General features: G+C 41.5%; 2 protein-coding genes across 2 annotated transcripts in view; one reads left to right on the top strand and one right to left on the bottom strand.

Annotated features, from left to right (window-relative positions):
• Nucleotides 1-2,796: 2,796 nt before the first annotated feature.
• GPALPP1 (GPALPP motifs containing 1) overlaps nucleotides 2,797-15,365 on the bottom strand; it is a 32,783-nt gene continuing 20,214 nt past the window's right edge. Inside the window, exons 6-9 of the mRNA XM_062194156.1 lie at nucleotides 14,536-14,700; nucleotides 9,930-10,028; nucleotides 5,155-5,373; nucleotides 2,797-4,206 (exon numbers count right to left, since the gene is read on the bottom strand). Of these exons, the coding sequence (XP_062050140.1) occupies nucleotides 5,155-5,373; nucleotides 9,930-10,028; nucleotides 14,536-14,700 (483 nt within the window). The 3' untranslated portion in view covers nucleotides 2,797-4,206. The remainder of the gene's footprint in view (nucleotides 4,207-5,154; nucleotides 5,374-9,929; nucleotides 10,029-14,535; nucleotides 14,701-15,365) is intronic.
• Nucleotides 11,401-11,841, top strand: LOC133762331 (small ribosomal subunit protein uS8-like). Its single transcript, XM_062195330.1, has one exon. The coding sequence runs from the start codon at nucleotides 11,425-11,427 to the stop codon at nucleotides 11,776-11,778; it is 354 nt and encodes a 117-aa protein (XP_062051314.1). The 5' UTR covers nucleotides 11,401-11,424; the 3' UTR covers nucleotides 11,779-11,841.

The raw sequence follows: 15,365 nt of genomic DNA, 5'->3' as shown, positions 1-15,365 counted from the left end.
AGACAAGGTCACAGTCAAAGTGGAAGTTCTCTCCTCTCTTCAGAGAAAGGTACCTCCTTCTTTGATGGCCCATTCTTTTTACTGGGATCTCACACGCAGAGATCTTTCATTTAAGTCTTTTTTTTTTCCACAGTGTCTTGGCTTTCCATGCCTAAAATACTCTCATAGGCTCTTCAGCCAGATCCAAATGCCTTAAGGGATGATTCTGAGGCCAGAGTGCTGTTTAGGACATCCGCCATTCTATGAGTCTGCTGTGTATCCCACTTCCCATGTTGGATCGTTCTCTCCCCTTTTTATTCTATCAGTTAATACTGGCAGATACTAGTCTTGTTCGTGTGATCCCTTTGACTCTTAGACCTATCATTATGATCAGCTGTGACCTGAAATTGATCACTTGGACTAGTGAGATGGCATTGGTACATGCCACCTTGATGGGATTGTACTGGAATCCCCTGGCACATTTCTAACTCCACCATTTGGGGCAAGTCCGATAATACATTATTTTTAACGGAGATTCTCTAACTCTAATCCCTAGGGTTCCTATTGAATAGGGGTAGGTCTGGGAATAGGCATTTAAACAAACTTCCAGATAATTCTTTTTTTTTTTTTAAATATTTATTTTATTTATTTGAAATACCAAGTGATAGAGAGAGGTAGAGCCAAAGAGAGAGAGAGAGGTCTTCCATCTGCTGGTTCAATCCCCAAATGACCACAACGGCCAGAGCTGAGCTGATCTGAAGCCAGGAGCTTTTTCCGGGTCTCCCACACAGGTGCAGGGGCCCAAGGACTTGGGCCATCTTTTGCTGCTTTCCCAGGCACATTAACAGGGACCTGGATTGGAAGTAGAGCATCTGGTACTTGAACCAGTGCCCATATGAGATGCCAGCGCTGCAGGTGGCAGCTTTACTCACTATGCCACAGTGCTGGCTCTCAAATTAAATTTGAAAATTTCTAAAGAATCACCTGGGCAGGGGGCGGTGCTGTGGCATAGCCAGAGCTGCAGGCCAGGGCTTTAACCCGCTGTCCCAATCCATGCTCCTGGCTTCAGGTTGGCTCAGCTCTGGCCATTGTGGCCATTTGGGGAGTGAGCCAGTGGATGGAAGATCTCTCTGTTTCTCTGCCTCTGCCTCTCTGTAACTCTGCCTTTCAAATAAATAAGTCTTTTTAAAACATTATTTTGAGGCAGAGAGCGAGAGATAAAGAGCAAGAGAGTGAGAGAGTACACACATCCATCTACTGGTTCACTTGCTTCCTTCTTCAGAAAAGCTAATAAATTTAAAAAATAAAAATGAAGACCACAAATTCTCAGATATGGAGGAAACTTTATTTATACATTGAAAAACCTACATCTTAGGAAGCTTTCTAAAAACATTCTTTTAATTGCAAAGCTCAAAAGGAAGATTGAAATGGGCAGTGAACAGCTTTTCAATTCTGTACAAACATGGTCACAGTTAAACAATTTTTTAAGCTGCAAAAAAAGAGACCTCTTTAGACAGCAAGAGCTTTGTACTTAACTCTCATGATGGCATCAAAAGCCAAGAAAAGTAAACTAACATTCTGAAGAAGAAAACTGATGTTCCATGAGAACCATCTCTAACCACTTCTCTGCATGCTACCTTTTTCTCCTAGGTATAACTCAACAGAGGATTTTTTTCTAAAAATGACTGTTATTACTATAAAAATCCTGAAATGAAAAGTGATAAGGGCCCTTGTAACTTGTGTAAAAACCACAATCCTACATTTCAGAATGATATTATCTCCTCTTTATAGGAAACAGAAAGTGCCATAATGTTCTGGGATCAAGTAATTTATATCATCACTCTGGAGTACAAAAAACCCAATACTGTGCAAATCTCAAGCTCGTTTCTATAAGAATCATTAATTCAAAGCATGAGAAAATGTGAATGTGATGACCTAAATGTCTTACAGCTGCTATATCCACACGAGATTAAAAGCTCTTAGTAAGACCATGGCTTTTTTATTGTTTTCAGAACAGAGTTTACTTTTCTGTGTTTTGCACAACACAAAAATGCCTTAAATTATGCGATGGTGCCACAGTCACCATCTCTCACCTTTTGATGCCCCCTACCTACTTCTGTACCTGCTAACCCCAAGAACCCTATTTACTTACCAGTAATGTGGTCACTATTGTAAAGCATCTAAAAATCCACCCGAGGTGACATTCTAGGGGGCTGGACAACAATCACGTAATTTCAGGCAGCATGAACTTCAATGTCACTTTCAATGGTAAAGAATGTTACAGGATCTGCTCCACTTTATAACCTTAGTATTGCTCTTTTTTTCTTCTTCATTTTTAAATTTCCAAAGAGCTTACTATGGCCCTATACAACTTGATCAAGAAATGCAGGAACTTAAAAAATTCTTTTTAGAACAACCTTAGTTTTCTGCCGGAAGGAAGAAGACTTGATTCATTTAGGCTGTTTGCAGCTCTCAGGTGGGACGGGAAATTAATGAAGAACAACTTTCCATTCTGCGCAAACAGCTATTTTGTTCTTTCATTGTCAAGGCTCCTATATTGCACTAGGCTCTCCATGGGGGCAAAAAGCTTCTGGAAGGGGACTGACATTTTGTTAAACTTGTCCTCAGGGTGGCAGGAAAGCGTACTGGCTCCAAGCTGCCAGAGAGGTAGTATGCGAGAAGTCACAGGCAGAGGAGAGAGGCTTCTCCCGCTCACGCCAAGGTCATGAACGCTTCAGACGCAAGCAAAGAAGTCGCCCACATACAACATGAAATATCCCCCACCCCTTTCAGATGAGGCAAATAAAACAAAGCATCTAAAGATGACATTTTTACTTTAAAAATTACCAAATTTCACAAAAATATACATAGGAATTTATGTAAGTATGAAGAAGTAGAAGATATTTGTCATGAAAAAAGCTTATAACAAATAACAAAATTAAATGAATACAATGGATACTCCTATACAAAGTTTTGTGTTGAGAAGATGTTCCATGCCTCTCTTTAATTCTACTTAGAAAAGCTTTTATAATTTGTTAAGGAGGATAATTCATTTTGTTAGTAGCAACAGTCCATCAGTAGGCTACTGTTGACACTGATATGAGAAAAACACCGTTTACTGCTACTATTAAGGAGAATAATTTACACCTTAATTCAAACAGCATACTCAGTTCTGGAACTTAGAGTCTTTGTTTCAGCTTTCGCTTCAAAACTAAAACACAGAACTAGCAGAACAATTAGGCTTAATCAGCAAGAAAACGTCCCATACAGCATTCTTGTTTAGGTTTTATTTAACTATGTGGAAGTTTCTGCTTAATAGCTCAAGAGGCAGTGCTTGTAGCATTACAAACTCAAAGTACTCCCATTAGGGTGGTTATGATCACAGACTTTCCACTTCTGCTTTTAGATTCATGGATTATCAAACTAGGTCTTTTATAAAAGGATGTTCATGATTCACTCCAGCAAATGAGCTACAAACTGTTACGTACATGCATGGGTAATGTAAGACCATCCCAAAGCAAAGTTCCAAGACTCAGAAGGCTTCGGCTGAGGTCATACAGGCCAAGTCGCACAGATTTCACGCCACGCACAGATAATGGCATACCTTGTCCCTAGAAATACTTATGATTCATGTTGGAAAAGGCAAAACAGGTTTTCCTTAGCACATGAAATAACCCAGGGAGCCCACTTTCTGACTTAAGACAAACGAACCAAAAAAACCAGACAACAAATAATGCCCTGAGTGCCAAAGAGTCAAACTGGTAAGGAAGCAGACAAAAGACCACACACTCGACTTTCAAGTCAATGGATAAGCACTGATAGACGTGCTGAAAAAGCAGCCAATTTCAAACGCAGGATTCACCGCCAGGAAGTGACACACCCGCTCCAGGGCAGGCCAGGTGTATTTCACAAGGCCATTCAGACTCTGTCTAGTCCTGACCAGATCTGAGACAGCACTTGTCAGATGTCACGAAACTCAGGAGGGGACCCTGGAAGTCATTATATAGAGATAAGCCTATACTTCCTCATTCTATTCTACATAACACGGATGTTGCGTTTCCACATAATCTTTAGAGGACTCACAGAACAAGGCAGACTTGGCTGGTTTTTAAGATTACCTTTAAAAAGAAAGCTGTAATCTTAAAACGCCCAAAACAAAGGACTAAAGGTGGACAGAATGACAAAAGGGAATTCTTCAACTTTTCTTCATTGCACAGGGAAATCCCCCTGAGGTAAGAATAAGAAAATTCCGTAAGTTGGAAAATATGTCTGACTTTAACTATATTTTCCTTTAAAACTCACATTTGAATACTGATACAGGTTTCACAAAATTAAAAATCACAAAACTTTTAACAAGCAACCTCAACTTTTATGGAACTCCTTACTCAACACTATGAACCCATGAATGATTCAAAAGTTTTCAACACTAATTTATAAGAGACATTTTAAAGAAATAAACATTTTTTAACTTGCTTAACATAAAAACTACCAGTAGGGCCAGCGCCGTGGCTCACTTGGTTAATCCTCCACCCGCGGCACCGGCATCCCATATGGTTGCTAGGTTCTAGTCCCGGTTGCCCCTCTTCCAGTCCAGCTCTCTGCTGTGGCCCAGGAGGGCAGTGGAGGATGGCCCAAGTGCTTGGGCCCCTGCACCTGCCTGGGAGACCTGGAAGAAGCTCCTGGCTCCTGGCTTTGGATTGGCGCAGTGCGCCAGCAGTGGCAGCCATCTGGGGAGTGAACCAACAGAGGGAAGACCTTTGTCTCTCTCTCACTGTCTATAACTCTACCTGTCAAATAAAAAGAAAACAAAACAAAAAAAAACTACCAGCAAACCTCCTGTCTTATTTTGTTAATAAAGCATGCATATTTACTCAAGCTTCGCACTATACTTTCCTTTGCCATTTCTCATAAGCTGAATTTTTATTTTAAAAGCATATTTAATAGCAACACCCTATTAGATTATTATGAGGACAAGCCTATTTTCCAGTAGCCACATTTTTTTTAATCCAACAAGGCTGACTTTGAAAAATCAGTTCACTTATTAACAAATGTAGATTTGTGATCTACTTTATTTTAAAAAGAAATAGGTTTTTAGTACAGAATTACAGACAACAGAGTACTTAGAAAAGGTCAAATTGATCAACATGAAAATAGACTTCACTGAAATATACTTACTTATAAAAACATATTGCCTTTGCCATGTGAAAATCTGGTGTTTAGTTCTCTAGACTTCTTTATTAGGGCTTTTTTCTGAGCTTCATCAAACCGATTAACCTTGAGATCCTTATCACGGTCAAATGGTATTCTCTCTTGTGACTTATTTTTATCTTCAGCAGCCTTACTCTTTAATTTTTTATGATGAATGTCCATAAGAGATTCTGATCTTTTTGATTCCTAGGGAGAGAAGAGCATACATGAGAACCTTAGCTTGGATAGATTATTAACGGAATCTGATCATGAGACAATAATGAGATGGGAAAAGTGCAGAGTTAAGCAGGGCTATTAAAGCCCAGCAGGTTTTCCCAAGTCTAAGACAACATCTATGATATGAATGTGTTATCAGAGGCAAATTCAAACCAATCACCATGAAGATATCTCCTATGGGCCACACAACAAAAAAGAATAAGATAAAGGGAAGCAAATATTCATTCAATAACTACAATGAAAACCATGCTCATCATGGTTAATTATCAAAAATTACAGTACAAGGTAAGATAACGGGTGTGAAAGGAAGAATGCAAGGCCGGTGCAGGAGAGGTAGGCATGTTCTACAAACTAATAGAATTTTTGTTCCTTTCAGCTTTCTGTTCTTTCTCTTTTCCCTTAACTGCCTCCTTTTAAAATCTTCTTAGCTATGGATGGTGTTCACAGTTTCAGATACATCTAGTAAGACAAGGTCTGAGGAAAGGCAACTGATTTAATAAATTAAAATCCTTATGGACTCACTCTAGACCTCTGACTACCGACCAACAGAAGTTCAGAAAATGACTGCCCAAGATTTTAGGAGCTGAGAGGAAGATACAGTAGATGCAGACGGTGCAGATCAGCAGCCTTCAACTTGGGGTAAACATTCGTGGGGCTGCAGAGAATGGACTCCATGGACAATTTCAAGGTTGCTTATGATTATCAACTTCTTCATGTAACCTTTATAAAAACTGATCTGCCGGCCGGCACCGTGGCTTAACAGGCTAATCCTCTGCCTTGCGGTGCCAGCACACCGGGTTCTAGTCCTGGTTGGGGTGCCGGATTCTATCCCGGTTGCCCCTCTTCCAGGCCAGCTCTCTGCTGTGGCCAGGGAGTGCAGTGGAGGATGGCCCAAGTGCTTGGGCCCTGCACCCGCATGGGAGACCAGGAGAAGCACCTGGCTCCTGCCTTCGGATCAGCGAGATGCGCCATCTGCAGCGGCCATTGGAGGGTGAACCAACGGCAAAAAGGAAGACCTTTCTCTCTGTCTCTCTCTCTCTCACTATCCACTCTGCCTGTCCAAAAAACAAAAAACAAACAAACAAAAACCTGATTTGCCCTGTCTTTCTAAATTTTTATTTATTTAAAAAGCAGAGAGAGAGAGAGAGAGAGAGAGATCTGTCATCTGCTCATTCCCTCTTCAAATGTGGGCAGGCCAAAGTCAAAAGCCCTCTTTTGCTGGGCAGGCCAAAGTCAAAAGCCAGCAACTCAATCCTGGTCTCCTGTGTGGGTGATGGGGACCTAATTAGTTGAGCCATCACCATTGCTTCCCAGGGTTTGCATTAGCAGGAAGCTGTTGGAGCCACGAGCTGGAGCTGGGATCAAAGCCAGTTACTCAAATGTGGGATGTGGGTGTATAAACAAACCTCTCTCTATGTCAAATGCCTACTCATATGTATTTTTTAATGGATCATATTAGACATGGAATTTCTATGGCATTTAAGATTCCACGTGAAACATTTAATAGAATAATACAATACTATCAGTTACATCTGTGGAAGCTACTGAAACTTACAATATTTTCATCAGTTAGGTTCTAATCCAGCTACATCCATTAGATGTGGAACCCACTGGACTGAGCTTCACCCTGGTAGTTAGGTATTAATAAAAGAAGGGATACCAACACAAAGGACAAGTGGGGCAGGGTTAATTTTAGAATAGGAAACCTCCATGTAACATAAACATAATGATAAATGTATAGGTAAATGTAAAAGAGTCACACAACAAAAATTTGATCTTTTAGCACCATTTCTCCATATTTTCCCCTCCCTTTTCCTGCATCCATATCTTTCCCTGCTAATGAAATAAGAACTCCCTAATGGGGTAGTAACAGTGAAGTTTGGCAGGCTAACAAGAGTTAGAAGAGGAAAGGCCTTAAGAAAGAACTGGGAAAAAAAAAAAAAAAAAACCCACATCAAGTTTGGAGCCGACGCGTGGAAAAGTGAGAAGGAATGGAGTTGTAAGGAACTACCACTTTGTCTAAGTCTACTACTAGGAAACTTATTTAGCCTGATGAGCAAAACTGTTCAAGAGTAACAAAGAGCAAACAAAAATGGGGAAATAAAGTTGGCAGGTGTCAGTGTAAAGATTCTCTGCATTAGTAAATTAAACATCAAAAGACAGGAAAACATTAAACCACTGGACTATTATAATCAATTTAAACAAATCAGAGTTTAAATTTAATTATGATAAAAGAAATGAACTGGGGCTGGCGCTATGGTGTAGTGTGTTGTTTCCGCCTGCTGCACTGGCATCCCATATAGGTGGTGGTTCAAGTTCTGGCTCTCTCCTCTTTCTGCAACTTTGCTTTTGAAATAAATAAAAATAAACATCTTTAAAAAAAAAGAAAAATAAATGAACTTTTGTATCAGTGGTTTCAGGTGTACTACTGTCAGTCTGGTTTAGTATAATTTGCTCACTGTGACATACAAGAACATATTTGGGCCGGCACCGCGGCTCAATAGGCTAATCCTCTGCCTTGCGGCGCCGGCACACCAGGTTCTAGTCCCGGTCGGGGCACCGATCCTGTCCCGGTTGCTTCCAGGCCAGCTCTCTGCTGTGGCCAGGGAGTGCAATGGAGGATGGCCCAAGTGCTTGAGCCCTGCACCCCATGGGAGACCAGGAGAAGCACCTGGCTCCTGCCATCGGATTAGCGATTAGCGCGGTGCGCCGGCCGCAGCGCGCCTACCGCGGCGGCCATTGGAGGGTGAACCAACGGCAAAAGGAAGACCTTTCTCTCTATCTCTCTCTCTCACTGTCCACTCTGCCTGTCAAAAAAAAAAAAAATTTGTGCTGAATTATTAAAAAATTATAAAACACCTTGAAGTAGTCAACTCACTGAAAAATCCTAAGATGAAATTCAATTCTTATAGAGAGCAATTGATCAAATGATTGATTTGCTGAATTACTACATTTATTTATTTAATATTTTTATGAATCACAGAGCAACAGAGAAAAGGAGAGACAAAGAGAGAAAACTTCCATCTGCTGGTTTACTTTCCAAATAGCCACAACAGCCAGGAATGCCATCTTGGTCTCCTAGGTACCTGTGCTGTCTTTACTGCCTTCCCAGGTGCATAGCAGGAAGCTGTTTCAGAATCAGGGTACCTATGGGGTTTGCGCTGTGATGTAGCAGGTAAAGCTACCACCTGCAGTGCCAACATCCCATATGGGCACTTGTTTGAGTCCTGGCTGCTCCACTTCCAATCTAGCTCTCTGCTGTGGCCTGGGAAAGCAGTAGAAGATGGCCCAAGTCCTTGGGCCCCTGCACCCTGGGAGACCTGGAGGAAGCTCCTGGCTCCTGGCTTCAGATCAGTGCAGCTCCGGCCATTGTGGCCATCTGGGGAGTAAACCAGTGGATGGAAGACCTCTTTCTCTCTCTCTCTCTCTCTCTCTCTCTCTCTGTCTGTCTCTGCCTCTCTGTAACTCTGCCTTTCAAATAAATAAATAAATCTTAAAAAAAAAAAAAATCAGAGTACCCAGTATTCAAACTGGCACTCCAATATGAGATATTGTAAGTAGACCTGATGTGTCACACTACTGATTCCTGCCATACTTACTTGCAATTTTTTATTTACTTGAAAACTAGGCTGGGGTGGGGATTTAGGGTGGGGAGAGTGGCAGGGAAGAGAGAGAGAGAAATAGCTCTTTTATCTGCCGGTTTATTCCCCAAATGCCTAAAACTGATGGGACTGTGCTAGGCCAAAGCCAGGAACCTGGAATTACATCCAGTTTTCCCACATGGTTTACAGACATCTAAGTACTTGAGCCACCACTGCTGTCTCCCAGGGTGGGCATTAGCAGGAAATTGGAACTGAAAGTAGGACCAGGACTTTAAACCCAAGCAGTCTGATATGGGATGCAAGCATCCTAAGAGATGTCTTAACCACTGCACCACATGCTTGCCTCTGACAGACACATTCACAGTTTCTAACCATTTATAAAACACGGAGCAAGTCTATTGTGAATGAAATGGCTTTCTAACAGCCTTTGAAAACTCATGTCAAGTTTCTAGTTGATTAATTTTTATTTTCGCTTCACGGTAGTATGTTAAGACAGTATTCAGTTTATCAAAAGCTGATGACATGCCAAGTGAATACTGAACTGTTTATAAATTTAGAGTGGACCATATTTTTAAAGCATTTTTCTCTCATATTTAAATCTTTTCATCAAGTATTTCAAATCTGCTTGCAATTTAAAAACCTATGAACTGAGGATCTCTATGAGTTAGTACAGATCTTGTTTTTGATAAGTGCTACTCATATCTAGTAATTAGAGTTCTGATATATAACCAATTTAAAATACATACTTGAAAACACTATGTGAAATGCATGGAAGGATGTAATACAAATGGATACATACAATAAAGTTGACTATTTTTCAGGTCTGATGTATAGAAAATGCATGAGGTAAAAGGGCAGACATATAAAAGAAAAACAAGAAAAAGAGAAAAAATAAAAGGTCATGTACTTTATTTTCTTACTTACATTGTATGAAGATACTTGTTCAGCCAATCTCTTATCCCTTCCTGACAACACATGTTCTTCATCCTTCTTACTGAATGACTTCCTTGCTTCCTGTGCTTCCTGAAGAATAATCACAGACAACACATTACTGAATTATATAAGTAGTAAGATAAAACAAAAAAGAAATATTATTATTTTGACTTAGGTGAAGTCATGAAAGAGTAAATGAAGCCAGGCTTGTTGAATTCCTTCTGGTTAGAAATACCAATGTACTTGAAAATGGGTCAGTTTAGTGTTCAAGCCAATGAGTTTCCTAAAAACAAGAAAACAAAGGGGCCTCATTGTGGCACAGTGGGTTAAGCTGCCACCTGCCTGTATTCGTGTCACAGTATAGGTTCAAGTCCCAGCTCCTTTGCTTCTGATCCAGCTCCCTACCAATGCATCTGGGAAGCACTGCATGATGGCCCCATACTGGGTCCCCTGCCACACACATGACAGACCCAGATGGATTTCCTGGTTCCTGACTGCTGTGGCCATTTGAGGAGTAGACCAGTGGATGGAAGATCCGTCTGTCTCTGTATCTTTCCCTGTATCACTCTTTCAAATAAACAAATGAGCCCTTAAAAAAAAAAAAATTAAAGAGGGCAAAACTGATTCAATCAACAAGCTGGAAGAAACCATCTATTTATTGAATTCATGATGAGTTCCGATAAACAAAGACAAAATGTAGGAGTGAAAAAATTTTTTTCAAAGATTTATTTATTTGAAAGGCAGAGTGAGAGAGGAGGAGAGATGGAACCCAGAACTCCATGTAGGTCTCCCAAGTGGGTGACAGGGGGCCATCTTCTGTTGCTGTCCCAGGTGCATCAGTAGGGAGCTGGATGGGAAGCTCCACCAGCAATCAAACCAGCATTGTGATAGGTGAAGCCAGTGTCGCAAACAGAGGCTTAGCCCAATATGCCATAATGTTGGCCTGAAAATAAGTCTTAAAAAGAAATTCTACATTATTTGTTTATAAAAGTAGTAAAAAAAAAAAAAAAAGAGAGAGAGGGAGAGAAATAGAAGGTATATATATATATATATATATATATATACACATACACACACACACACTCAAGAAATAAAATAAAATCTTGGAGCGGAGCTGTGGCATAGTGAGTTAAGCTGCCACCTTCAGTGCTGGCATCTTGTACAGGTGTTGGTTTGAGTCCTGATTGCTCCTCTTCCGATCCAGCTCTTTGCTATGGCCTAGGAAAGCAGTAGAAGACGGCCCAAGTGCTTGGGCCCCTGCACCCACGTGGGAGACCTGGAAGAAGCCCCTGGCTCCTGATCAGCATGGCTCTGGTTGTTGTGGACATTTGGTGAACCAGGTGATGGAAGACTTTTCTCTCTGTCTCTCCCTCTCTCTGTCTGTAACCGTACCTCTCAAATAAATAAATACATCTTAAAAAAATAGAACAAAGGATTAAAAAGAAAACAAAAATAGCTCTTTCTGCCATCTTTCCGTGCCGCCACGATGGTGCGCATGAACGTCCTAGCCAATGCTCTCAAGAGCATCAACAATGCCGAGAAGAGAGGCAAGCGCCAGGTTCTTATTAAGCCATGCTCCAAAGTCATCGTCAGGTTTCTGACAGTGATGATGAAGCATGGTTACATTGGCGAATTTGAAATCATTGATGATCACAGGGCTGGGAAGATCGTGGTGAACCTCACCGGCCGGTTAAACAAGTGTGGAGTGATCAGCCCCAGATTTGACGTGCAGTTGAAAGATCTAGAAAAATGGCAGAATAATCTGCTTCCATCCCGCCAGTTTGGTTTCATTGTACTGACAACCTCAGCTGGCATCATGGACCATGAAGAAGCACGATGAAAACACACAGGAGGGAAAATCCTGGGATTCTTTTTCTAGGGATTTAACACAGGCAAGCAAATAAAAGCTCAATGGACAAAAAAAGAAAAACAAACAAACAAAAAACAAAAAAAAAAAAAAAACAAAAATAAACGTAGGCACAAATAAAAAGTCTATGTAAGCAAGGGAATAACTGCCTTTTGGGACACAATCTTATAGGCTAAATATAAAAACTCTAATACAGTATTTTTATAAAAACATATCTAGGAAAGAATAGATAGACATTTCCCCATTAGCCTTCTAAGGTATGGTGGCTCCCTTATATGCCACATCTTTTGTTGCCTCTTTGGCCTCCTTGTGTTTTAGTTCATCTCACCCATCTATTACTTTCAGATCTAAATTATCAGATCTCTTTTTAATCTTCAGCACAAAAGAGAACTTGTGATTTATCAAATATGCTAAAATGTGGAGACTGCAACACATTATCACATTTTAAGAGTTTTTTTTTTTTTTTTGACAGGCAGAGTGGATAGTGAGAGAGAGACACAGAGAGAAAGGTCTTCCTTTTTGCTGTTGGTTCACCCTCCAATGGCCGCTGCAGCCGGCGCATCTCGCTGATCCGAAGGCAGGAGCCAGGTGCTTCTCCTGGTCTCCCATGCGGGTGCAGGGCCCAAGCACTTGGGCCATCCTCCACTGCGTTCCCAGGCCATAGCAGAGAGCTGGCCTGGAAGAGGGGCAACCGGGATAGAATCCGGCGCCCCAACCGGGACTAGAACCGGGTGTGCCAGCACCGCAAGGCGGAGGATTAGCCTGTTAAGCCACGGCGCCGGCCACATTATCACATTTTAACAACTTTATCTACAATCAGTTCTCCACCATATGCAAGCTTCTGAAGGAATTCTCTCATTTTTCCTTCAGTTGCAACACCAACACAATATCTGGCAGAATAAGTATTCAGTTTATAGTTATAGGATAGAAAGAGAAATCTTGATAACTATAAGTACAGATGAACAAGATAGAGAGGAGGACGAACTGAGTGTGAATCTGTTTAGATCAGAATTGAAGAAACTATAATCATAAAGAGACAAAAGATTTGAAGACGGCCGGCGCCGCGGCTCACTAGGCTAATCCTCCGCCTTCCGGCGCCGGCACACCGGGTTCTAGTCCCGGTCGGGGCGCCGATCCTGTCCCGGTTGCCCCTCTTCCAGGCCAGCTCTCTGCTGTGGCCAGGGAGTGCAGTGGAGGATGGCCCAAGTTCTTGGGCCCTGCACCCCATGGGAGACCAGGAGAAGCACCTGGCTCCTGCCATCGGATTGGCGCGGTGCGCCGGCTGCAGCGCGCCTACCGCGGCGGCCATTGGAGGGTGAACCAACAGCAAAAGGAAGACCTTTCTCTCTGTCTCTCTCTCACTGTCCACTCTGCCTGTCAAAAAAATTAAAAAAAAAAAAAAAAAAAAAAAAAGATTTGAAGACTTATATAGGACATCTTATGGGAATGAAACCTTTACATGGAGTAAATTTATGGACTAGTGTGCTGGGGATACTGGTTCAGTTCCTAACATATAATGGAATATTTCTATTTGAAAACATTCAAGAAGAGACCAATTTCTAAAAGAATATATTTTATGCATATAATTTTTCAGGTAATTTATTTAACGTATTCATGAAGATGCTTCTTGCTTTTTATCTTAATTTATGTATTTGAAAGACAGAGTGTGAGAGAGAGAGATATGGATAGATATCCTCCATTTTCTGGTTCACTCTCCAAATGGCCACAATGGCCAAGGCTGGACCAGGTTAAAGCCAGGAACTCAGAACTCCATCTGGGTCTCCCACCTGGGTGGCAGGGGTCCAAGTACTTCAGTCATTATCTAGTGCTTTTCCAGGCACAACAGCAGGAATGCCCATGTAGCAAGTGGCACCTTACCCTGCTGTGTCATGACACTGGCCCTGCTTCTTGCCTGTCTTGACAGTAACATGTACTGAGTGCAACTGAGATATGGTTACTTAGAGAGATAGTCTCTACATATCACTTAATTTGTTAGGTTGTTTACAGCTTTTCCTTTTCTCCAAGATTTTTTTTTTAAGATTTACTTATTTATTTGAAAGGCAGAGTTACAGAGAGAGAGAAGGAGAGGCAGAGAGAGAGAGAGGTCTTCCATCTGTGGGTTCACTCCCCAATTGGCCACAACGGCCAGAGCTGAGCTGATCTGAAGCCAGGAGCCAGGAGCTTCTTCAGGGTCTCCCACACTGGTGCAAGGACCCAAGGCTTGGGCCATTTTCAACTGCTTTCCCAGGCCATAGCAGAGAGCTGGATTGAAAATGGAGTGGCTGGGACGCAAACTGGTGCCCAGAGAGGATACCAGCACTGCATGTGGTGGCTTTACCCGCTATGCCACAGCACCAGCCCCTCCCCAAGATATTTTAAGAGAAACACCTTCATGAAGACAGTGATGTTTATAAAGTTCAGAGAATTAGCCAATTACTAGTGCTGTCATCCTAGAAAAGTCAATGTCATAGATTAGTTTCTCCCACTCTAAAACAGGGTCAATAAACCCATGTTTCAGAGTTTTCTTAAGGTTTAAATGCAGCTGTTCATTGGGAAACAGTAAGCAAGTGGTGTTACTTTCCTTCCCCATACCTTTCTTCTGGGGAAAATCTGTATTTTCTTCCCTTCAGAACCATCATTTTAAAAAGTAGCATCCTTTAAATAGTTTTGCCTTCTATCTTTTCAAAACTGAGCCAACCAACCAACCAACCAACCAATATAACGTCTCACCTTGGCTTTCCTTTCTCTGTCAGCTGGAGTATCTGTCCATATTGATCGATCTCCTGATTTGTCCTCAGCTCTTCTCTTAAAAGTCCGGGGCCCAAGACCAAAGTCTTTCATTTCTGGAGGAAGTTCAGTCATCCATGACTCTCTTGTAATTGGTTTAGATGAATCCTTCAGGAGAAATAAGAAGTTAAAAAGGTATATATACATATACACATACATATACATACAAATATGCTTTGTATATTATAAAATATATGGAGTACAGGCTGGCACCGTGGCTTAACAGGCTAATCCTCCGCCTTGCAGCGCCAGCACACCGGGTTCTAGTCCCAGTTGGGGCGCCAGATTCTATCCTGGTTGCCCCTCTTCCAGGCCAGCTCTCTGCTGTGGCCTGGGAAGGCAGTGGAGGATGACCCGCATGGGAGACCAGGAGAAGCGCCTGGCTCCTGGCTTCAGATCGGAGAGATGCGCTAGCCGAAGCAGCCATTGGAGGATGAACCAACAGCAAAAAGGAAGACCTTTCTCTCTGTGTCTCTCTCTCACTATCCATTCTGCCTGTCAAAAATTAAAAAAAAAAAAAGAAAAGAAAAGAAAAGAAAAAATATATGGAGTACACAGAGTACATATATATAATATTGTAAAAATGACTATCTTTCTCAATTGAAGCTTTTTAGTTACTTAACAGACTTTTTCCCCCCCTTACTTAACAGACTTTAATGGAAAGGTCTGATGTTTTTGTTACATACAGTTGTCATGTTACACTTTAATCTTTTATTCTTTTGATTTTTATGTTATCTTTTGTCACACAAACTTTTTAGTAGGCAATTAAAAAA

Source organism: Lepus europaeus, chromosome 6 (assembly GCF_033115175.1).
Source record: "Lepus europaeus isolate LE1 chromosome 6, mLepTim1.pri, whole genome shotgun sequence".
NCBI classification, from domain to species: domain Eukaryota; kingdom Metazoa; phylum Chordata; class Mammalia; order Lagomorpha; family Leporidae; genus Lepus; species Lepus europaeus.
The sequence above is the reverse complement of the archived record's forward strand: the minus strand, read 5'-3'. Positions and strand labels throughout refer to the sequence as shown.

Bases quoted from the DNA above. Each gene is read 5' to 3' on its own strand.
- LOC133762331 (XM_062195330.1), top strand. From the start codon at position 11,425: ATGGTGCGCATGAACGTCCTAGCCAATGCTCTCAAGAGCATCAACAAT.